General features: G+C 46.9%; 1 protein-coding gene across 1 annotated transcript in view; it reads left to right on the forward strand.

Moving 5' to 3' along the window:
* Positions 1-25,648, forward strand: part of Galnt17 (polypeptide N-acetylgalactosaminyltransferase 17) — a 431,486-nt gene that overhangs the window by 394,174 nt on the left and 11,664 nt on the right. Inside the window, exons 7-9 of the mRNA XM_041648500.1 lie at positions 4,876-5,061; positions 12,396-12,533; positions 16,289-16,384. Of these exons, the coding sequence (XP_041504434.1) occupies positions 4,876-5,061; positions 12,396-12,533; positions 16,289-16,384 (420 nt within the window). The remainder of the gene's footprint in view (positions 1-4,875; positions 5,062-12,395; positions 12,534-16,288; positions 16,385-25,648) is intronic.

The raw sequence follows: 25,648 nt of genomic DNA on the forward strand, positions 1-25,648 counted from the left end.
CACAAAGAGCAATAAAATGCTTCATGTTGCTGTAGGGGAAGGGAGGAGGGTCTGTTTGGATGGACACCCTAGTTACTCTTGTGTGGCTGTGATAAAGATACCTGGACAAGGGCTGGAGCGGTGGCTCAGCGACTGAGAACATATACTTCTGGAGGACCTGAGTTTGTTTCCCGGAACCCATGTTAGGTGACTCACGACCAACTATACTAGATCCAGGCAATCTGATACCATCCGCTCGCCTCTGCCCAAGCACAGAGACACACATAAATATTAAAGTTTATTTTTCAAAATATCATGATAAAAGCAGTCTAAGGAAGTATTTTGACTTACGTTTAGAGAAACATTCCACCATGGTGGTGAAGTCAAAGCCACAAGGCACGTGGCAGACAAAATCAGAAAGAAGAAAGCAGTGAAGGCTCTCTTTCTCTTTGCCATTGTTTTCTGGCCCATGGTCAAGATGCACCTTCCACACATCAGCTGAGCCAATCAGGACTATCCCTCACAGACAATCTCAGAGCTAACCTTAATGTAGAGCACTGGTTCTCAAACTTCCTAATGCTGCAACCCCTTAACGCAGTTCCTTATGTTGCGGTGACCCCCACACATAACCCACACACCATAAAACTATTTTCATTGCTGCTTCATAACTGCAATTTTGCTACTGTTATAAAACATAAAGTAAATATCTGATATACAGGGTATCTGATATGCAGCCCCTCTGAAAGGGTCATTCAACCCCCGAAGGAGTCACGACCCACAGGTTGAGAACCACTGAGCTAAATGCTGCTTCAGGCATGCCAGGAGGCTTATCTCTCACGTGATTCTGGATCCCATGAAGATGGCAACTATTAAGCATCACAGTGTGGATTTGAGTTCCGAGCAATATCAATAATGGTTTTATGTTTTTGTGTCCAGAATGAAAAAAAATGTACTAGAGATACACAGTTAAAAGTAGGAATAGAGATGGTTTATTAAGAAAAGGGATCCAGGCCAGTGAGATACATCTGATTGTAAGGACACTTGCGAACAAGCCTAATGCCCTGAGAACAGTCTCCGGAACTCAGATGGTCGAAGGAGAAAATCAACACCCACGAGTCATCCTCTGACCTCCACCTGTACTGTGGGACATGTGTAAGGACACACGCATGCACACAGACACACATACACACACACGCAAAAAAAATAATTTTTAAAGTCAATGGTACTCCCGAAGCCGAGAGCGGTCTAGCAGGATGGACAGGGGGTATCCACTTAAACATGCTGGTCCAGGAGATGCAAGATTCATTTTCTTCAGAGCTGCCTCTCCAGTGGGCTTTTCTCAAATACTCTGATCCACATAGCCCAGGTGGGGAAGAGATTCCAGTCTCTGCCAACTGCTTCTTTCGTGGGCTGATCTTAAAGTTTTATTATATTTTATTGACTCTGCATGTGTGCACAAGTCCCACAGTGTCTGCGGAGGTCAGTGGACAACTTGTGGAGTCGATTTTCTCCCTCGGCCCGTGGGTCGCAGGGAATGGAACTCCTGTACGCAAATGCCGTCAGCTACTGAGCCATCTTTTCAATCCTTCGTATGTTAATAATCTTGATGCTGTTGTCCCTGGTCTCCACCACAGCACAAAGAGAGGAAGGGATTTCAAGCAGGAACAGGATTGTAGGCGGGAGAGAAGGAGGGAATGGAACAAAAATGAAGGGATTTGAGGAAAGAGGAAGACAGAGCAAATAGGACTTAAACATGCATAAAGATTACATGGGATTTTTTTAAAATCTAACACAGTAGCCTGATCATGTATGATAATAGTATGCTATTCCACTGGGTAGTAAATCCATAATGATTTTTTTTAACTGGTAATAAGTTCAGGCCAGTATGATTCTCCTCTCTCTCATATAGCTTGTCTTTTTAAATACAAAAGCAACAACAATAAAAAAAAAAAAAGAAAAGAAAAGAAAAAGAAACCCTTTCAGTCCCTGGTCTCTGCTCATGAATCTGGCTGCTTTCAATAACGCCTTTCTTTCCTCCTTGGAATCTCATGTCACTTACCAAGGTTCATTTTAATTCCTCAGCCTGTGCGAAGAGAAATGGCTTGCATCCACCCAACCGGCAGTAGAATCTAGATGTTTAGGGGTTCTCGCCGCTGCGGTACTTAAATTGAGATATGTCTCAAGATTTGCATTTGTAAATCCTGTTTCTGAGAAACTGTAATAAATAAAGCCCCAGATTGAAATTGAATTTTTGTAAAAAGAAACGTAGGAGGAAAGCTACAGTGCATCCATCTAGGTGTGGAAGAGAAGATGCATTTAAACAGGTCCAGGGGAGACACAAAATACTGGGGGTCATTACCAGTGGCAGGGACTGGGATGGGCAAGTGTTCCCAAGGAGTCCCGAAGAAGAAAGGATGAACAAAACAAACTATTTTCTTAGCCAGATACCTAGTTATTTTTTTAGTCATATTTTACCAAAGTATAGAAGGCTAAAATTTACCTAGACTTAGATGACCCAATGGGATTATCTGTTCATGAGTTTTGCATTGAGAGATCCATCGATGTTACTTCCTATTGTTATTGTTATTAGTGTGTTGTTGTTTTGTCCATAACCCAGGACCTGGTGCAGACGATGCAGCCGCTTTACCGCCAAGCCCCACCCCAGCACTGAGGGGATCGTAGGCAGGTGTTCGACTACTGAAATACACCCCAGCCCTCTTACATTTTACTTTGAGGAAGTCTCACTAAGTTGCCCAAACAGTACCTCTGCCTCCATCTCCCAAATACCTAGGAAGAATAAAGTGTGCCGCTAGGCCCCGCTTGTGTTGCTTTGATCCGTAGAGATGAATTTAGATGGATTTCAGAGTGACCTTATCATGGACACAGACGACATTTGGGAGAGACGGTCCTCAGATTTCAGAAGTGCACACCCTTAAGGGAACGAGGAGAAAGCCCTGTGTCTGTCAACAGCCTCAGAGACCATCTTTAGGGCTAGTGTGTGAATGGGGAACCTGAAGAAGGTGGGGTGAGCCCCACACTGTTCCCAAAGTCTCAGTAGACTGTTGTAAAGTCAGTAACACCCTGTGTGTCTCACAAACACCAAGAATGTCACACAGGCTCAGTGCTAGAACACTCACCTAGTCTGCACAGGGCCCCAGGTTCCATCTCTCACACCTCCAAGAGATGAGGTGTTCATTACAACCTGAAGCCCTTCACTATTACTTAGTTCCAGGAAATGAATGAACCGCCCCCCCCCCACACACACACTCACCTTTCCTTAAGAACTGAGCGTGATATTCTTTATAAGTTTAATTTTGTATGTGTGCTTGTGTTTATGTTCATGTATGTGCCTATGGGTGTGGAGGCCAGAAGACAACCTTGGGGTGTCCACCAGATGTTGTCACCTCTTTTGTGGGACAGAGTCTCTCAGTGGCTGGAGCTCAGCAAGGAGGCTGGGCTGGCTGGCCAGTGAACACAGGGGCCCCCCACCTCCCCATAGCTGGGATTGCAAGCACAAGCTGTCAGGCCTGGCTACCCAGGGCTGAACTCGGGTATTCATTCTTGCATGGCAAGTACTTTCCCAACTCAACAACTAGCCCCAGCCCTGACATTTATTAATTCCTTAAAAAGACATATTTTTACTGTATTTATTTATGTATTCACATGTATTCATATATGAGTGAATACCACTTTCGTGCAAGTGCCCACAGAAGCCAGAAGAGAAACACACACACACAAACACACACAAGAAAAAAGGGGGAATGAGAGAGATGACATCAGAGGAATCACAGCCAAATTCTCCCAAAGGCCTGAGCTAATAATAACAACAACAACATAGCCGAAGGAGAAATTGCACAAGCCAGACATATTGAAATGTATTAGTTACTTTTTCATTGCGGTCACCAAGCACCCGACAAGAATCAACTTTAAGAAGGGAGGATTTATTGTGAGTCACAGGTCAGGGATTTGGTCCATCGTGGCAGGAAGGCGTGGCGGCAGGACCATGAGGCAACTGGTCATGTTGCTTCCTCAGTAAGGAAGTAGAGATGAACGCTGGTGCTTGGCCACTTTCTCCTCTTTATCCAGCCCAGGACCCCAGCTCATGCAATGGTGTCACCCACGTTCAAGGTTAAGCCTCTCTTCCTCAGTTAACCCAGTCTAGAAACTCCCTTACAGCCATGCCCATGGGTTTGTCTTCTAGATGACTCTAGGTCCATTCAAACTGATGGTTGTATTAAATGTCCTAGTGAGCTTTGACTGTCAACTTGCTGCAGCTTAGAGTCTGTGAGAGTAGAAGCATCAGCTGAGTAATTGCCTAGATGAGACTGGCCTATGGGTCTGTCTGTGGTGGGGGGGGGGATTGTTAATGTGGGAGGGTCCAGTCCGCTGTGGGTGGCACCATTCCCTAGGCAGGTGGTCCTGGGTTATATAAGAAAGCTATCTAAGCTTGACCCTGTGAGTGCACCAATAAGCAGTATTCCATGTTTCCTACCTTCAAGTTCTTTTTTTAAAAATATTTTTTATGGTTTTTATAACTTTATTTTATGTGCATTGTGTGAAGGTGTCGGATCCCCTGAAACTGGATCTTTAGACAGTTGTGAGCTGCCATGTGGGGTGCTGAGAATTGAACCTGGGTCCTCTAGAAAAGCAGTCAGTGCTCTTAACCACTGAGCCATCTCTCCAGCCCTGCTTTCAAGTTCTTGTTAAAGTTCCTGTCCTGACTTCTCTCAGTGATAGGCTGTGACCTGGAAGTGTAAGCCAGATGCACCCTTTACTCCTTCAGTTGCTTGGTCAGAGTGTTTTATCACAGCAATCAAGGAAACTAGGACCTATGCGAAATGTATTCAATCACTCTGGGATATGCTCTGCTGCACTGATCAAGTCTCTTGCCTCCAGGTGTGGCTCTGTGGCGGCAGCATGGAGGTCCTTCCATGCTCACGGGTGGCTCACATCGAGCGCAAGAAGAAACCCTACAACAGCAACATCGGCTTCTACACCAAGAGGAACGCGCTCCGGGTAGCCGAGGTCTGGATGGACGACTACAAGTCTCATGTGTACATCGCGTGGAATCTGCCTCTGGAGGTAGGAGCAGGCGCCTTTTCCTGTCAACCTAGCACTATCAGCTTGGCACTCAGGCAGACCACAGATCCCCTTAAATAAGCCAACGGTTCTTCCACTGCCAAGGCTAACAGACGCCTGCGTGTTAGATCCTCTTAGCACCAGGGCAGCAATAGGAAGGTATCAATCCACTTACAAAGACCGGCAGGTCTTGTTGCTGTGTTAATCCAAATCTGGCAGTGACAAGCCCTTACTGAAAGCTGTGACTCTCGCTTCCAACCTTACCTCTCTCATACATTCTGCCTGTGGCTCCAGGAAAATCTCTGGCTACTACAGGCTCCCAACAGGAACCCCATTGCTGTACCCACCTGCATCTGAATCCCACCTCTGCCTCTTGATGGATGAAATCTTCGCTGACCACTTCTCAGAGAGTAACAGTAAAATGGGATGTTGCCAGATCTTCCTTCCTGTTTCATTAGGCGGCAACAGAGCAAGAGTACAGTTGGATGTGTACAAGGTTTGAGTGGAAGATAAACGTGTATAAATTGTATCATTGTTACAGCCCCCCCCCAGTACCTGTGGTTGAACCTCGGGGCTTCTGTATGCTAGGAAAGCACCCTTCGGCCCCTCCCTGGGGGATTCTAGGCAGGTGCTCTACCACTGAGCCACACCCCAGTCCCTCACTGGGGGATTCTAGGCAGGTGCTCTCCCACTGAGCTGCACCCCAGTCCCTCACTGGGGGATTCTAGGCAGGTGCTCTCCCACTGAGCTGCACCCCAGTCCCTCACTGGGGGATTCTAGGCAGGTGCTCTACCACTGAGCCACACCCAGCCCCTCACTGTGGATTCTAGGCAAGGACTCTACCACTGAGCCACACCCCAGCCCCTCACTGGGGGGTTCTAGGCAGGGACTGAGTCACACCCCAGCCTCTCACTGGGGGATTCTAGGCAGGGACTGAGTCACACCCCAGCCCCTCACTGGGGGACTCTAGGCAGGGATTCTACCACTGAGCCACACCCAGCCCCTCACTGGGGGATTCTAGGCAAGGACTCTACCACTGAGCCATACCCAAGCCCCTCACTGGGGGATTCTAAGCAGGGCTCTACCACTGAGCCACACCCCAGCCCCTCACTGGGGGATTCTAGGCAGGGGCTCTACCACTGAGCCACACCCAGCCCCTCACTGTGGATTCTAGGCAGGTGCTCTACCACTGAGCCACACCCAGCCCCTCACTGTGGATTCTAGGCAGGTGCTCTACCACTGAGCCACACCCAGCCCCTCACTGTGGATTCTAGGCAGGTGCTCTACCACTGAGCCACACCCCAGCCCCTCACTGGGAGATTCTAGGCAAGAGCTCTACCACTGACCTACATCCCAGGCCCTCCCTGGGGAATTCTATAGAGGGGCTCTACCACTGAGCCATGACCTCCGCCCCTGGTCCTGGGGAATTCTAGAGAAATGCTCTATCTCTGAGCCATACCTCCAAGCACTGTTTTTCATTTTGAGACAGGGTTCCACTAAATTGCTCAGGATGGCCTTGAATCCCTCACCAGGCCAGGCTAATCTTGAATTTTGACCTTCCCACCTCAGCCTCCCAAGGAGCTAAACTGACACTGTACCCCCATCCCACCTCACATTACAGGTGTTGAACTCCATCCTGAAGAGTTGCTTCCCCCTCCTTTCGCACTGCATCATCATTGAACGTGTTGTGCCTTTCCATATGTTTACCTTACCCTTATTTACATAGGGGAAGGAATGCGACAGTGGGCATCGTATGCAAGTCAGAGAACAGCTTGTACAAGAGGGCTCTTTCCTTCCACCAGGCCGGTCCTGAGGTGGACCGTGGCTCATCAAGCTTGGCAGAAAGCCGTTCTACTCACTGAGCCATCTCGCCAGCCCAAGCTTTCACATATTCCTGTTATGTAATGTTGGGTAACCTTTGATGAGCCCTTAGTCCATCCCAGATGCTTGATAAATTTCTTATTTACAACAGCTCATTTAACTTCATGACAACAAAGAGTTTCGCCTGGACTTTCTACATCTATAGAACGTTAATTGTTCAGTTGTTCATACTCACCCCACGGGGCCCCAGTGGCAAACAAACAAAGCACAGAATAGCGCTTAGGCTGTCTTTTTTTTTATTTATTAAAGATTTCTGTCTCTTCCCTGCCACCGCCTCCTATTTCCCTCCCCCTCCCCCAATCAGGTCCCCTTCCCTCGTCAGCCCAAAGAGCAATCAGGGTCACCTGCCCTGTGGGAAGTCCAAGGACCACTCACCTCCATCCAGGTCTAGTAAGGTGAGCATCCAAACTGCCTAGGCTCCCACAAAGCCAATACGTGCAGTAGGATCAAAAACCCATTGCCATTGTTCTTGAATTCTCAGTATTGCTCATTGTCCGCTATGTTCAGCAAGTCTGGTTTTATCCCATGCTTTTTCAGACCCAGGCCAGCTGGCCTTGGTGAGTTCCCGATAGAACATCCCCATTGTCTCAGTGTGTGGGCGCACCCCTCACGGTCCTGAGTTCCTTGCTCGTGCTCTCTCTCCTTCTGCTCCTCATTTGGACCTTGAGATTCCTATCTGGTGCTCCAGTGTGGGTCTCTGTCTCTGTCTCCTTTCATTGCCTGATGAAGGTTAATATTCAGGAGGATGCCTATATGTTTTTCTTTGGGTTCTCCTTCTTATTTATCTTCTCTAGGATCACTAATTATAGGCTCAATGTCCTTTATTTATGGCTAGAAACCAAATATGAGTAGGTACATCCCATGTTCCTCTTTTTGGGTCTGGCTTACCTCATTCAGGATAGGCTGTCTTAATAGTCTGTAAATGCTGGCTTGTTAGGGGCATGCTGTTCTGCCCATTTTACAGACAAGAGACTTGGGAGTTTGGGAGGCTCGTGGCACTTGTTTAAGGTCTTACACAAAGCTCAGGAGCAAGAATGTGAGCTCAGGGTCGGAGAGATGGTCAGTGGTTAAGAGTGCTGCAGCCCTTGCATAAGACCAGACAGAGTCTAGTTCCCAGTGCCCATTTCAGGTAGCTCTTAATCACCTGTTATTCCAGCTCCAGGGGATCTGTTGCCCTCTTCTGGCCACCGGGGGCATTGCACTCATGTACACATTCTCACATACATACACACACATTAACTAGGAGTAAATTTTCTTAAATAAGGAATATGAGAACATTTACTCAAATTATCAGAAAAGGGAGTGAACTCATACCCCTGGTGAGCCAGTGTTAGGTTATTTATGTTTTCTAGAGAAAACTCTAGAATGATAAGTTTTATCTGTCTTACGAGTTACTATTCCTTTTCTAGAATAAAACACCCAACAAAAGCAACTTATGGAAAGATCTTCTCAATGTTTTGCCTGTTTTTTCAAGGCAGGATTTCTCTGTGTAGCCCCCAGCTGTCTTAGAACTCACTTTGTAGACCAGGCTGGCCTCAAACTCACAGAGACATGCTTGCCTCTGCCCCTAGGTGCTGGGATTAAAGGTGTGTACCACCACACCTTTTTCAGAACGTTTACTGTGCCGGGCGGTGGTGGCACACGCCTTTAATCCCAGCACTCGGGAGGCAGAGGCAGGCGGATCTCTGTGAGTTCGAGACCAGCCTGGTCTACAAGAGCTAGTTCCAGGACAGGCTCCAAAACCACAGAGAAACCCTGACTCGAAAAACCAAAAAAAAAAAAAAAAAACAGAACGTTTACTGTGGCTCAAGAATGTAAGGGTCTAGTCCATCACATAGGGGAAAGCATGGTGTCAGGAGCCTGTGGCAGCTGGTCACGTGGCATCCACAGTCAGGAAGCAGAGAGAGATGGATGCTGGTGCTCAGCTCACTGTTTCCTTGGTATTCATTATGGAACTCCAGCACATCGGATGAAGCTATCCACGTTCAGGGTGGGTCTTCCTTCCTCAAGTGAACCCAGTCTAGAGACTCCCTCGCTGACATGCCCAGAAGTGCTGTTCCAGATCCTGTCAACCTGACAGTCAACGTTAGCTGTCACTCTTCAAGTCATAAGAGCCGAGTTCTGGTCACTCTTGCCCAGTGCCATGTCCTACAATCCCTGCTTGGCCCTGGGGTGCTTGGAAGGAAGTTTTAAAGACTAGAACTCATACACAGGACTGAGCACCCCGGTGAATACCTCATGAACACCATGTTCAAAATAACAGACTTGGGAGAATTTGGGATTTGTGGTTTTCACTTGAAGGATGTTCAGCCAATAGAAGTTATACAAATTATTCTGTGGTCCAGAAAATGTTTCTAAATCTTCTTTTGGGGGGAGCATTGAAGCAGTCTCATTATGAAACGAGCCCTGGATGGTTGGGAACTAAATCCTAAATCTGAACTGAAATAAAAACACATCTGGTCCTAGGGCATTCTCTTCTTCTTTCTTTTACTTCCTTCCTCCTTCCCTCTCTCCCTCCCTTCCTTCCTTTCTCCTCTTTCCCACACTTCCTTCTCCTCCCATCTCTACCTTCTTCCCCTCCTCCCACCTCTTTCTGTGCTTTGACAAGATCTCACTGAACAGCCCAGGCTAGTCTCAGATTGTGACGCTCTTCTCTCAGCTTCCCGATGCTGGGATGACAGGCCTGTGCCACACTCCCAGCCTAAGCCCTGGGACAGACGAAGCACATGCACACTGTAGATGCTGTCCCTCCTCCCGACATACAGACTATGACCAAGTTTTATTTATAAACTTATATAATAAGAGACCAACAGCAATGTCTAATAACAAGATAGCATGATCAGAACAAAATCCTTTGATGAAATTTACTTCAAATTTATAAATTGTTTGCTTCTGGAATTTTCCATTTGGAATCTTTGGACTGTGATTGATCATAGGTAAGTGAAGTCAAACAACATGGAAGAACAGTTGGTTGGCTGGTTCCAGATCACTAGGCCATAATTATGAATGTTATCTTGCCATGTTTTAACAAATGACTAATTTCAGCCAAGTGTATAATCCCTACACTGGAGAAATGGAGGCACCAGGATCAGGAGTTCAAGGTCATTCATTGACCTTGATGCACAGCCAGTTTGAAACTAGCTTAGACTACTTGAGATCCTGTATTTAAAAAGAGGAGGAGAAGGAGGGAAAGAAGGAGGAGGAGGAAAAGAGAAGAAGAAAAAGGGCCATTTTCTGCTAAGTATGTTGGCGCCAACCTGTATTGCCAGCACTAGAGGAGGTGAATCAGGGAGGGTTATGAGGTCAAGGCTAGCATGGGCTATATATTATGAGGTTATGACTCAAACGATCAGACTAATAAATTAATCATGGCAAGTATATTCAAGCAAAGAGCTACATATTGTTTTCAGGCTTGCCTTGAAGTATTCATAAGTATGATATTTAAAGAATTTTTCTAGAGATTGTTCCATGGGTAGAAATAGCACTTTTACTGTGGCAGAAGGAGGACCTGAGTTCAAGTCCCCAGCATCTATGTAGAGCCAGCCATCGCCACTCATGAGGACCTGAGTTCAAGTCCCCAGCATCTATGTAGAGCCAGCCATCGCCACTCATGAGGACCTGAGTTCAAGTCCCCAGCATCTATGTAGAGCCAGCCATCGCCACTCATGAGGACCTGAGTTCAAGTCCCCAGCATCTATGTAGCCATCGCCACTCATGCCCGGAACCCCAGCACTGAGGGGAGGAGACAGGCAGATCCTGCAGTATTTTGGCCAGTGGGCTTCAGCTTCAGAGAGATTATGTGTCAACACAAGAACAGAAAGATGAGGTTGAGAATGATAGAGAAAGGCAGCCCGCGTTCTGCTGTTGGCCCTGCATATGATGTATAGGCACACAAACCACACACACAGACACACACACACACAACAGCAACAACATAAATATACCCTACACAATATAAACACACCAGCATCTATACACACACAAATAGACACATACTTAAATACATTCACAGACAAACACACCCCTACACACAGACGTATACATGCATACACACCCACTTAAAATCCTTATCTGAGGACTGAAGAAATCTTGACAGAGTTACCACTTAGCTGTTCTCAGTGCCCCCAAACCCCACCTGACTTCCCTTCCCAGCCTGGCCGGTGTCCTTTGACTCACAGTCGTCTTGGGGCTGAGACTGAGGCTCATATTTCAGATACTTTATTTCCCCTGTCATCATCCAGCAACCCATTACAGGTTCATTTCAATAAAAGCAGAGTGAATTATTCATCAGAACATCATCACACGGAAAATTATTTTCTCCTCTGCATATAATGAGCTTCGCAGAGTGCCCACAAAGAGGGACGTCACGCGCAAGGGAAAGACGAAGGAGCCTAGACACATTTGTTTTCTTGTCACCCAAAAACAATTCCTGCACTAATTGTCTTGGATAATCACCGAGGGCCTGTGAAATAGAAGAATCCCAGAGGGTGGGTTGTTGCTATCCTTTGTGTCCTGGGGTCCTTAACCCCGGGGGTGATAAAGATGGAGACCTGTCTAGAGATGTCTGTCCAGTCTTCCTACATGTGCTCCATGGGGCAGGTATATAATCTCCAGCTTAAGTTTAAGAGACACAGCGCGTCTGCTGAAGCCAGCCTTCTGAGCACTACTGGGCCCTGAGCAGGGGATGTAGCTCAGTCGGTCGGGTGTGTGCTAGAACACACAAAGCCCTGGGTTCTTTCCTTCATGCTGCATAAACCAGGTGTGGTGGTGCACACTTGTAATCTCAGCACTTCAGAGGTGAAGACAGGTGGATCAGGAGTTCGAAGTCATCCTTAGCTATATAGCAAGCTCTAGGCTAGCCTGAGCTACTACACAGGACCCTATGCAATGGTTGGTTTTTAATGTCAACGTGAAACAGTCTGGGAAGAGAGTCTTAATGGGGGATTGTCTAGATCGGGTTTGCTTAGAGGTATGTCTGTGGCGGGGGGGGGGGGCTGTCTTGATTTTTAATGGAGGTAGAAGACCCACCCTGGAAGTGGGTTGCATCATTTCCTGGACTGGACCGTGGACTGTGTAAGAAAGAAGAAAGCTAGCTGAGGCAGCAGGGACTGTGTAAGAGGGAAGAAAGCTAGCTGAGGCAGCAGGGATGCATTGTTTTCTTTGCTCTGTGGATGTGACTGACTGCTGAGTCCCTGCCTTGACTTTCCCCCAAATAAAGAATGATAGCCTGGAGTTATAAGCCAGATAAGCCCTTCCTTGCCCAAGCTGCTTTTGGTCAGGGTGTTTTATCACAGCAATAGAAATAAAGCTATAACACTCCTCAAAAAAGAAAAAACAGAAACCAGTACAGGCTCCGCTCCAAATCTCCTAGATTCCCTCTCTAAAAGTAACTCTGTCCACACAAGCCCCTGGTTGGCGTTCCATGCTACTAATGCCCTTTGTCTCTCTGCTTGCAGAATCCAGGGATCGACATAGGTGACGTCTCGGAAAGAAAAGCTTTAAGGAAGAGTTTGAAGTGTAAGAATTTCCAGTGGTACTTGGACCACGTCTACCCGGAAATGAGGAGATACAATAATACTATTGCTTATGGGGAGGTAAGGTGGACCACACTCGAGGGACAACAGAACCTTCCTCCTCTCCTCCCCTCGGTGATTCCTGGAGGTCCAAGGCTCAGGCAGGGATGGGTCTGTGGCTGTCTTCTCTGCCCAAGAGATGATGGTTTTGAGATGTTTGGATACTGAGGGCTTCTGGGCCATGTAAGCAGAGACACTGAGCAGGAAGCTGGACACAGTAAGAGTCAGGGAGCAGAGGATATGGCTCAGTGGTAGGGCATTGGTTTAGCATGCTCTGCTTGATTCCCTGGGTTAAATCCCCAGTGACAGACAGACAGACACATACACAATTGTGTGTGTGTGTGTGAGAGAGAAGGGGGGGCAGGAAGCTGGGTGTGATCTACATACCTATAATCCTAGCAGTTAAGGACACTGAGGCAGGATTGCCATGAGCATGGGTTATATATTGAGTTTCAGGCCAGTTTAGATTATTTAACATGGCCCTATCTCAAAAGAGAGAGGGGGAGGTTGGGGTGAAACTAGAGTTTCTATTCCTCACTGTTGTGGGCTGCAGCCAAGTAGTGATAAAGAGAAGAAAAGGAAGGAAGGAAGGAAGGAAGGAAGGAAGGAAGGAAGGAAGGAAGGAAGGAGAAGGGAAGGGAAGGGAGGGAAGGGAAGGGAAGGGAAGGGAAGGGAAGGGAAGGGAAGGGAAGGGAAAGGAAAGGAAAGGAAAGGAAAGGAAAGGAAAGGAAAAGGTGGAAATTTCAGATTTTCTGTTTTGAGGCATTTAACATTCTGAAACAGTTGGGCATGTTAAAACATGCCTTTAATACCAGCATTTAGGAGCAGAAGCAGAGAACCAAGAGTTCAAAGCCATCCTCAGCTACATAGTGAATTTAAGGCTAGCTGGCCACACAAGACTGTACCATCCTAGATAAGCTCAACAACAACAATAACATGTCTTTTGCGCTAAAGGCTAGACTCTCATTCTATTAAGTTGTTGCCAGTCACCTGGTTCCTCCCAGGCTTAGTGTATAAAAGTGAGTGGAATGAAATGGGGGTGCTGGGCAGAACGATGAGCCCTGGTGTGTAGCATCTGTAGATCCGCAGGAAACATGTGGCAGTCATTGTTAGTGCATGCTAACTGCCTTCTCCTCCCTTCTCCGAAATAAAAGGGTTTGAAGGAAGAGCAAGTGTGAAGGAGACATTTGGAAATGAGCAGGGATTTGTCTTAGTTGTGTAAACGGCTTAGCTCTTTGTAAAAGAAGCCATGGCTGGGGAGGGTGGCACAGTCAGCGGAGCGCTGACCCCACACATGTGGAACCCTGGGTTCCATCCCCTGCGCTGCATACACCAGCATCACACGACTGTAATCAGTTTGAGGTTATTGCAGGCTGCATAGGGAGGTCAAGGTTGACCTAGGCTACAGGAGATCCTGTCTCAAAACCTCCCCCAAAAATAAAGATATGAAAACAGTCATATAGCCATGGAGATAAATCTGATATATCCAAATGGAGAGGGGCTCGCTAAGAGTGAAAGCTGTAGGAGGAACAGCAGAGAAAACAGATAATTGATCTGAGCTCATAAAGAAATATAACCCACACTCCAAATGTGGAAATGTTCTGCCAAGCTGGAAATTAATACATCACAAATCTTACAAGTGAACAGTAATTTATGTAGTATGTAGTGAGCGAGCCCTACAATTCAATTTAAATAAAATAATTGATTTAAATAACAAAAAAAAATCCCCCAAAGAAAAATTGACCAGCTGTCTTAGTTATTTTTCCCAGTGCTGTGAGGAGACACCACGAACAAGACAACTTAGAAAGGAAAGCATTTGTCAGGCAGTGGTGGCACACGCCTGTAAAGCCAGCACTCAGAAGACAGAGGCAGGTGGACTTCTGAGTTTGAGGCCACCCTGGTCTACAGATCGAGCTCCAGGACAGCCAGAGCTACGCAGGGAAACCCTGACTTGAAAAACAAAAAATATAAAGCAAACAAGAGAAAGAGGAAAAAGAAGAGAGATCGTTTCATTGGGGGCTTGCATACAGTTTCAGAGGGTAAGTCCATGACATTGAAGAGGAAAAAGAGGATGTTTAAACCGGCCCATCACACTGTGACCCTGGGCTGTTGTCACGGGACAGACTGCAGAGAGACACAGCCGCAGCTGTTGCCCATGGCAGACCTATAAACTGTTTGGGTGGGGATTTGAGTGTTTTGTTTTTAAAGATTTATTTATATTATTTTATCTATTTGCATACACGCAAGTAAGTGTGTGCAGGTGCCCGCAGAGCCAGAGAGAATCAGATATGGGTGTCCTGGAACTGTAGTTATCAAAGGTTGTGAGCTACCTGATGTGGTTGCTGGAAAGCAAACCCAGGTCCCTTGAAAGAGCGGTGTGTGCTCTCAAATGCAAAGCCATCACTCCAAGCCCTAGCAGTTTTTTCATAGATACCATTTTCACAATATTCTTGTGATAACTTCATAATTAGAAGGAAAATATTTTTTAAAAATCCAAGATTGACGATGAAAAGTTGGGGTTAGAGAGGCTAGGGAGATGGTTCATTTGGTGAAGTGATTGCCTGAGTTTGATCCCCAGAACTCATGTAAACAAACAAGATCAAACATAGGGCATGGTGGTGCGTACTTTCAATCCTTGCAGTACTGGAGAGGCTGAGACAGGAAAATCCCTGGAGCTCAATGGTCTAGTTTAAGTGGCGAGCTCGGGTAGTTAGAAACCTGGTCTCAATAAACATCACTTACGAGACCTGGATAGAGGTGGGCAGTCCTTGGGCTTCCCACAGGTCAGGGAACCCTGATTGCTCTTCGAGCAGATAAGGGAGGGGGACTTGATCGGGGGAGGGGGAGGGGGAGGGAAATGGGAAGCGGTTGCAGGGACGAGGCAGAAATCCTTAATAAATAAATAAATTTAAATAAAAAAATAAAATAAAAAAAATAAACATCACCTGATATAGTCCTCTGGTGTCCACAGGAATGTGCACATACATGTGCACCTGCACATTCATGAACAGCACATGCACATTCATGAACAGCACATGCAGAGTTCTCTGATATCTTCTTGTTAAAGACTTATGTGTTTTTATTTTATATGTATGGGTGTTTCCATGCATGCCTGTGCACCATGTGCATGCAGTGCCTGCAATGGCCAGAAGAGGGCACTGTAGATATTCTGGAACTGCAGTTATAGATGGTTGCTATCTGTTGTGTGGGTGCTGAGAGCCAAGGCTGAGTCCTCTGCAAGACTTACAAGTGTTCTTAACTGACGAATCATCTCTCCAGCCCCTGTCTCCTTAAAAAAGATTTTTTTTTATGTGCATATGTGTTTGTGTGGGAGTGGGTACGTGCATGTGAGTGCAGTGCCTGTGGAGACGAGAAGAGGGCAGCAGGTATTCTGGGCTGGAGTTACAAGTGGTTGTGAGCCATCAGACTTAGGTTCTGGGAACTAAACTCAGGCCCTCATTAAGAGTGGCTAATGCTCCTAACCACTAAGCTATTGTTCCAGTCCCCTGACATGTCCCTTGATGTGGGAGATGGCAGAGGGTCAGGGGTGGAGGTCAGGCTTTCCAGGACCCAGACACAGGGCTCACACCCAAGACACCCACTGCATAGCTGTGGGACTTATTGGCTCACAGATTCAAGCACCAATCCTTACTTGGAAGGACTGTGCGTGGCTGCTCTATCATGAAATCACAGCCAAGGGACGGTCAAGGTGGTGGCTGGAAAAATGCATTTCTCCTAGATGGTTTCTGATAGGTACATTTCATCTTCTCCTGCAGCTCCGTAACAATAAGGCCAAGGACGTCTGCCTGGATCAGGGGCCACTGGAGAACCACACAGCAATCCTGTACCCATGCCACGGCTGGGGACCACAGGTAGGACCACATGTCTGACCAGGAAGTAAAATCAACAACCCCAGGCTCATAGGACTTCTGGAAACATCTCTTTGGGAATCACCAAAGAGACAGCCCTCTGGGTGTGTCTGTGAGGGAAGTTCTAGAATGGGTAGTTGGGTTTAAAGGCACACACGGAATGTGGACAGCACCATTCCACGAGTCGGGAGTCCCAGGATGAATAAACAGGAGAAAGTGAGCTGAGCACTAGCATCCGTCTGCCTCCCCTTCCTGACTGTGGATGCGACATGACCAGCTGCTGCAGGCTCCTGCCACTGTGCCCTCACCATCATGATGGGCTGCACCCTCAAACTTCGAGCCACAGAAAACCCCTCCATTCCTCTTTTCTTCCTTCAGCTGCTCTTGTCAAGCATTCTGTAATGGCAGTGCTAAGAGTAACTACATATCTAGTCACATGTCCAGGGGGTCAATGTGTCAATGTGTATGTTACAGATTGAAAAGAAAACTATGATAAACTTTAGAGTCATTTTCTAACAGAGACGTCCCATATTGTGTCATTCAAATCAAAATTACCTACCTACAACCATGAAGAAACAACAAGGACTCTTCTTAATTATTTTTGTTTGTTTTTCAAGACAGGGTTTCTCTGGAGACCCTTTAAAAATGTGTGTGTGTGTGTGTGTGTGTGTGTGTGTGTGTGTGTTAGTATGAGCACCAAGGCCTGCAATGCCCAGGGAGGCCAGGAGAGGGCATCAGCTCCCTTGAACTTGGAGTTAAAGGCAGTTCTTAGTTACACAACATAGGTGCTTGGAATTGAACCTGGGTTCTCTGCAAGAGTAGCAAACACTCTTGTTTACTAAGCCAGCTCTTCAGCCCCACAGAGACCCTTTTGAGAAGCCAGCTGCCATGCCCATCCTGAAAGTCCTTCCCTACTTTGGTGGGTAAATACTAGTACAAGGGCAGAGCCCTCACCAAGAAAGAGGTGTTCTCAGGTTGTCAGAGAACACATAAGGCAGCTTGAAAGGGGACAAAAATGAAGAGGCTGAAGAAATAAATCCCCCTTGATAACTTGGCATGAGAAAGCAGAGAAAAAGCATGTGTGTTCGCGCATGCATGCTACCTCTAAGGGCTTGGCAGAACTTCCCGAAGAACAGGGAGGAAATACATACCCAAACACCATTAGACTTGGCTTTCACAGACAGACTAAATGTTCTGTCAGTCAGTCATCACAAAAGGCAAGTTACAAACTGGGAAAGCGTTCATGCTCCCTTCCTGAAGACAGAGAGTCAGTGCTAAGTTGACGTATTAGTTACTTTTCTCACAGCTGTGGCCAAACCCTGAGAAGAAACCATGTAAGGGCTAGAGAGTTAAAGAGAGGGTCCCTGGGGGCTTTCTGGCCAGCCAGTCTGGCCAATCATTGAGTTTCAGGTTGAAAGAAACCCTATCTCAAAAGACAAGGTAGAAAATGATAGAGGAAAAAAAGCCCGATGGTGACCTCTGACCTCACACGTATGCACACACCCTCACATGACCTCTGACCTCACACATATGCACACACCTTCACATGCACACAAACTGCACACAGAGAAAAGACTGTTCGGTGGTAGATCATTTATCTAGCATGCTCAAAGTCCTTAGTTAGATACACTGCACCCTAAATGATACAATTTTAATTAAAACATACTTTAAAGAAGGCCTAAGTAGACCCAGACATGGTGGTGCATGCCTGTAATACTAGCAGCTGGGAAAGTCAGGATCTTGAGTTTGAGGCCAGCCTGGGTGACATAGGAAGACTACCACCACAACAAAACAACAGGACCTCATGAGATGGCTCATGGTTCCTAGCAGATTTTGCTTTGTGGAGTTTGGTTGCCAGCATCCGTGTGTGCCTGTTCACAGCTCTGGCTCCAAGGGAGCTGTCACCCTCCTCTGGCATCCATGGGAAAGTCCATTCCCATGTGCACATCCCCCGTCACCCCACAGACAAATAAATAAATACTTACTAGTGAAAGAATGCATCCAGGTGGAAATGGCCATCCACATTCTCCTTCCTCCCTCATAGGAGCCGGAGGAGCTGGGCACCGCTTTTCCTTCCTTGTAGAAGGTGACTGGCAGGGTACAGTCCCAGGGCTTCTGTTGTGAAGTAACTAGACTTCATCTTTTGTCCATCCCACCTGTGAACGTGATGTCCCCGTCACCTATTTGGTTGCAGAAGGGCACTAGACTTAGGCTCCTCACTGCCATCACTAACCCACCCTTCTCAGGTGAACTCCCCTAACAACATCGGCTGCTTTCTGTGAGCTGATTTTGAAAGCAGGACTAACGGTGTTTGCAGTTCCTCCTGCAAGCTCTGAGTATGTGTTTGGCTCCGTCTTCCAGCTGCCAACCAGGCTGAGCCCCCGCTCCCCGCTTGAGGTTCTCTCTTTCCTGTTCAAAGGTGTTCCTTCGGATCGAGGGGCTCCCTCTCTCCCTACCAGGCACACTGGCATCTTCCTCCACTGCTCCATAAATACCATGGGCAGGGGCTGAATCATGCTTCCAGACCCAGGCAAGTCCCAGAAGACAAGACGGGCGTTCCACGGTCATTGTTAGCTTAATTAATGGACTCTATGTTGTAATTTATTATCAAGCAGCAATTAAACAGAGATAAAACAGGCACCATGGAGGATAATTTCCTGTCTTGCAGCATGTGTTTATCAACAAGATGAAAGTAGTTCCTGGCCACTCAGAGTGCCTGCTTGCTCTGAAGTGTCTGCTACAAGCTCATTACAACTCTCATTTTTGTCTGATTAATAATTTGCATTAGACAAAGATCCACATTTTTCTTGAGCCTAAGCTTTTCCTAAAGATTTTAAAAAAATTTATGTGCATGCCTGCGTGCATACGTGTGTTTGTGAGTGTGCCTGCCAGTGCCCTCACAGGCCAGAAGAGGCTGTCAGATCCCCTGGAGCTGGAGTTACTGGTGATTGTGAGCTGCCTGATGTGGGTGCTGGGGACCAAGTATGTGGGAGATATTACAGATTCAAGTCATAGCAGTAGGCCATAGATCCCACCCTTATGCCAGGACTAGGCTCATGTCTAGGGTGGTCACAGGAAAACCCAACAAGAGTACTAACTGACCACGATGTTGGATTCATTTGTACCCTCTTGGTGTGTGTGTGTGTGAGTGTATGTGTGTGTGTGTGTGTGTGTGTGTGTGTATGCATACATGTGAATAAATACCTATAGAGAGCAGAGGTCAACTTTGGTATCATTCCTAAGGTGCTGTCCACCTTGCCTTTGAGACAGGCTCTCTCACTGGCCTGGAGTTCACCCAGTAGGCAAAGCTGCCTGGATGTTGAGACCTGGGGATCCTCCTATCTCCACTTCTCCAACACTAGAATTACAAGTGTGCATCATCATAGATTTTAATATATATACATAAATTTTAATATATATATATACATATATATCTAATTATTTATGTTGTATATGTGTGAAGGTCTGTCTGTGTATGCATCATGTGTACCCAGTCACACAGAGGTCAGAAAATGGCATTAGACCCCCGGAAGTAGAGTAACAGGTGATTGTGAGCCACTTGACATGACAGTAATAGGTTCTGGTATTGAACTCAAGTCCTGCACAGCAGATCAACTCGGCCATCTCCCTAGCCCCTTCTCTGTTGCTTCCAGCCTAGCCAGTCCTCCTTCCCCAGTTAGTCTCCAATTACCCTGAGAGGTAGGTCACTGCCCCCAGGACCTCAGATCTTCAGTCTCCTAGGGCGTGCAGGTTGCTCTCTCAAATCCCTCCAGCTTAACCAGGATGTTCACAGAATTTGCCTACACCCCCAAATGCATGGAAACTGAAAACATCACAGAAGGTTGTGAAGAAGCCCCACGGACAGGGCATGTCCATCCCTGGTGGGATTTTAGACTGGCTTGATCCTGTGTAGGCAACAGTAGCTGCTGGGAGATCTTGGGTACAACAGCCACGTCATATCCAGGGAATAGCATTCTGAGCTCTCCTCCCCATCCTCTGGCTCTTGTACATTCTTTCTGCCTCCTCCACTTTGGAGGGAGGGAGGGGGATAGAGCTGTCTCATCGGTGGTTTAGTCTCAGAGACACAGGTTCTCAGCGTTTTGACTAATTGTGAGTCCCTCCCTCCACTACTGCCCACTGTGGAAAGAGACTGGCCATTCTAAAAGCAAGTTTGCATGGAATTGGTTCCTATTTGAGGGGTGTGCAGCTCTGCTCTGGGGCGTGAGGGGCAGGGGACGACTTTCTGGTCAGATGGAAAGAGGGGTTTACTCTGACTCCAACTCAAGGGTACCACCCATCATGACGAGGAAGGCATGGTGGCAGAAAGGGCTGTGGGAGGTGGCAGCGGGGATGTAAGATTGTTTTTTCACTTCTTGGTGGGTCTGGAAAAAAGGAGAATTACCTCTCTCTTGCTCGCTCGCTCGCTCTCACTCACCTCTTTCTTTTCCCCCCTCTTCCTCTCCTACTTGTGGGGATTGTGGGAATTTGTATACATGTGTATATATATATATATATATATATATATATATATATAGAGAGAGAGAGAGAGAGAGAGAGAGAGAGAGAGAGAGAGACCCCATCCCGTCATCATGAGGATTACAGACTTTTTACATGGGTTCTGGAGATCAAACTCAAGTCCTCATGCTTGCATGCATGTTTACTAAGTGAACCACCTCCAAGGCCTGACTATCTTTTTTTTCCACTTTTATTCCCTCTGGGACCCCAGCCTATGGGTTGGTGCTGCCCACATGGTGGATTTTCTCTCCTCAGTTAACCTTCCTGGGCACACCCTTCCAGACAAACATAAAAGTGTTCCTCATTATTGCCCTAGTCATTTATTTATTTATTGATTGATTCATTTATTTTTACTGTGTGTGTGCACATGCACACGCATGCCTATGCTCTCATACACAGAGTCAGAGGAAAACCTACAGGAGTCATTCTCTCTTCCACCTGGACTCCAAGAATCGAACTCAAGTCCCGAGGCTTGGCAGCAAACACCTCCACTAAGTGAGCCATCTTGCCAGGCCCTTTGGCGTTGCTTAATCCAACTGAGCTGACAATAGGAATCAGCCATTCTCAGGGCCAGGTCCATCATTGTCCCCTTTCCTGTCCTCTCTGTTGATGTGCCTTACTCTCTCACCCTTCTTTTCTGAGACACTCACGCTCCTTCTCTCAGTTAATCTGTCACCAGAATGACACCTAAGAATTCTTTTTGTCCCCTAATTAAATGTAATCTGATCTTGGACTCCCTCTTCAGTGGCTTCATCTTGGAAGCGATGCATCATATAAATGCCTTGTCATGATGATGCATTGTGCCAATAAGACATTCACACCCTGGTGGAATGGCATGGCCCAGTGAGCTATTAGCTCAGGGAAGGCAGAGGCAGAAGCGAATGACAGTCAGAAGGGCTGTTGCCTTTCAAATACAATCCTGTGAGTGCTGAGGGAAGGAGACAGACGTGGAGAGCATTTTGAAGCGCACTCCCAGGGAAAGATGCTTTTGCACAGAAAGTAACCTTGGGATGCCAGGACTATGCCTCTGCTATTTGGTAACAATAGATGTCCCTTTTGCCTGGGACATGCCCACTTTATGCTTGCTTCATTTTTTAAGATTTATATATTTTTAATTGTGTGTGTGTGTGTGTGTGTGTGTGTGTGTGTGTGTGAATGAGTGCAATACCTGTGGAGACCAGAAGGGGGTGCCAGATACCCTAAAGCAGTCTGGCAGTTGTGAGTGGCCTGCTGGGAACCAAACATAGGTCCTTGGGTTCTCTGTAAAAACAACCACTGAACCATATCCCCAGACCTATTAACTTCATCTTTAAAAATGCATAACCTTATCTCGGTTTTATATAATTGCATCTTGAAAGGTTTTTTTTTCAAATAAAATGTAGTCTGTGTGTGTGTGTGTGTGTGTGTGTGTGTGTGTGTGTGTGGTGTGTGGTGTGTTCCTGTGTATATATGAGCATTTACGTGTTGGTGTGTTGGAGTGTGCACAGACATGCATGTGAAGGCTTGTGGAAGCCAGAGATCAGCCTTGGATGCTTTCTTCCTTATGTTTTGGGGACTGGGTTTCTCACTGGCCTGGAGCTCACCAAGTATGCTAGGCTGGCTGGCCAGGGAGCCCTAGGGATCCTCCTGTCTCTACTTCCCTAGCCCTGAGATTACAAGTGTTTACCACCAGACCTGGCTTTTTTGTACGTGGGTTCTGGGGATGGAATTCAGGTCCTCATGCCCACAAAGCAAGAACTTCACCAACTGAGCCATCTCCCCAGCCCTAAAATGTACTCAAGGCAGAAACCCGTAGGCAGGAACTGATGCAAAGGCCATGGAGGGGCGCTGTTTACCAGTTTGCTCCCCCTGGATTGCTTCATTTATTTTCTTATAAACCTCAGGATGAACAGCCAAATAAGGAAAATTGCCACTCATCTTTTTGGTTGTAGCTATTGCTTGACTGACATTTTGGTTTCAATTTTTGTTTTGTTTTGTTTGAGACAGGGTCTTTCAATGCAACCTCAAATTTCAGGTGATTCCTCTTGCCTTTGACTCTAATGTGGTACCATGACCACTGAGTCCCAATCCCAAACACTCACTGGGGGATTCTAGGCAAGTAGCATAACCACAGAAACACACCTCCAATCTCCATCTTCCTTTTTCATTTGAAATAAGGCTTCACTAAAGCTAGCTGTGAAATCGCTCATTATAGCGTTGGCTCATCTTGAACTTGAACCTGCCTCAGATTCCTGAGTTGGTAGGATCCCAGGCCTATGTCACCAAGCCCGTATCTGTGCGAGAATAATTTCCAAAGACCTTATTCATTTGAAATGGAAAGGGTTTGAGTCCGCAGCAAATCGGGATGGGTCCTAAAAAGGTTGGTGCTGGTCATTTCAGCCAATGAGTTCCCACCAGACGAGGCCATTGGAAGAGGAATGTGACCGCTACCTGTAATCCGAGCATTCAGCACACAGAGACATAGGTGCCCCAGGACAAGGTGGATAGCTCAACCCATCACATCAGTGAACTCTGTTCAGTATGAAGTGGAGGGCAATTGAGGAAGACTCCCGGCATTACTCCCTGGCCTCTACATGCATGCACACACAGATGTGCCCATAAACATGCGTACATACATGCACATGAAAAATGAAAACCAGAGACATCCATAGCAGTAGAGAGAGATCTGGTAGGATCAGAACAGGGGCAGAGGGACCTGATGCACAGCCAGCCCACACATGCAGCCTGTAAGTGTCCAGTGGGAGGGAAGGAGTCTCTGGAGTCTGCTGTCCTGCAGGGCTGGTAAGGCATGTGGGACATCAGCTCTTGCACAGGGGACTTTGGGACAGAGCAAGAAACTCAGAGTGTCCACATGCTGCTGGGAATATTCTAGAGCTAGAAAACACCAAACATATGAGGCCACACTGCCATCTATGAAGACAATAACTAAATGACAAAATAATCAAAGTGTTGGGCTGGAGAGATGGCTCAGAGGTTAAGAGCATTGCCTGCTCTTCCAAAGGTCCTGAGTTCAATTCCCAGCAACCACATGGTGGCTCACAACCATCTGTAATGAGGTCTGGTGCCCTCTTCTGGCCTGCAGGCATACACACAGACAGAATATTGTATACATAATAAACAAATAAATAGTTAAAAAAAATAATCAAAGTGTCTAGTGAACTAGAAGCAAGGCTCCGGTTCTCCAATGGTATGCACTATTGTTTTTATGCTGAACCCGAATGTAAATAGTGCCCAGTGTAGAAGGTTCCTGTCCACTGCTAGCCTGCCACTTCCACTTCAGAGCAGCTCAGGAGAGGTTCTGGAGGGACATCTCAACATTCACAAGAGTCCTTGCTGCTCTTGCAGAGGACTCAATCTCAATTCCTAGCATCCATATTGGGCAGTACACAGTTGCTTATCACTCAGGCTCCAGGGGATCCGACGCCCCCTCCTGGCCTCTGTGGGCACTGCACTTCAGTGCACATATACATGCACATTACTTAAAAATAAAATGTTAGAAAAAGATCGGTGCTGGAGAAACCCATTTCTGTATTCAGGATAGTCACAGTCGAAAAGAAACCATTCTTATCACATCTCAGGTGAGCACTAAGCTCACACAGTGGCTGAGGGAGCAGGTTGGAATCCACAGGACACACCCCCATCTCCTGAACAGAAGGTACACAGTCTTCATTCTTCGCTGAGCCTGGCTCTCCATGCTGACTGTGCCTGATTTTAAAGTGACGGGAGAGCCCCTTAATGGCCAATGCTTTGCGAGCCACGTTTTTATCGGCCATTTAATGGATTTTTCAATGCGTTCCAGAGCCATTTCGCAATTATTGTCAGATTTTTGTTTATCTGGCTGTAACCTGAATATTTCAGCTCTCCCTCAAGGCTGCTAAATCTGGGTTAATAGTTGTGAGTCTCTCTTAGATCATCTCAACTAGAAAATGCTTTTCCCCTCTAAATGAGAATTAATTGTATTTGATGGTGGAGGTTTTGGTTTTTCTCATGCATTAGGGTTGTGGATAATGGTGTTCATTTCTTCTCCTGGGTCCAGCAGGCAAATCTAGAGTGATCCTACCCCATTCAAAGGTATTTAGCCAGCATTGGCTCTTTGTACATACTTTTCTTGGTCCTCATGGTATTAAAAAATGGGAGGGATGTTGTTAGCCTAAAAACTACCAGGGCTGGGGAGATGACCTCATCACTGAAGTGCTTGGCACACAAGGACAAGCACCTGAGTTCAACCCCCAGCACCCACACCAAAGAACCAGGTGTGGTGGTTCATGGTTTTAATTTCAGCACTGGCGAGATGGATGCAGGGAGAGCCGTGGTGTTCATTGGCCAGTCATTCTTGCCTATTCCGTGAGTTCTGGGAAAGTGAGAATCCAATCTCGGAAAGTAAGGTGCATGGCACCTGAGGGATGACACCCCAGGCTGACCTCTGACAGCCACACGTACGTGCACACATGTGCATGTGCATCTGCACACAAATGCGTGCACCCACATGAACACATGCACACGGAGACAATATGGTTATACCTGTGGCTAGAGTAGAAACATGAACTGGTCGAGAACGGCTCACGGTCTGCATAGTGGGGCCAGGGGGTCGAGAGCAGAGAGATGGGAGAAGGTGAGTGAGGCAGATTTCGACGAACCGGAAGAGACTGTCTAAAACAAATGGAAACAGGGCCCAGGCTGTGGGGCAGGAGACTGCAGGGCAATGGTGTCCCCTGCAGGTATGGAAGAGATGCCATCTAACAGAGTCATGAG

The sequence above is a fragment of the Microtus oregoni genome, unplaced genomic scaffold (assembly GCF_018167655.1).
Source record: "Microtus oregoni isolate MIOR12 unplaced genomic scaffold, Mior012 000003F_ref0000135, whole genome shotgun sequence".
In the NCBI taxonomy this organism is placed as follows: domain Eukaryota; kingdom Metazoa; phylum Chordata; class Mammalia; order Rodentia; family Cricetidae; genus Microtus; species Microtus oregoni.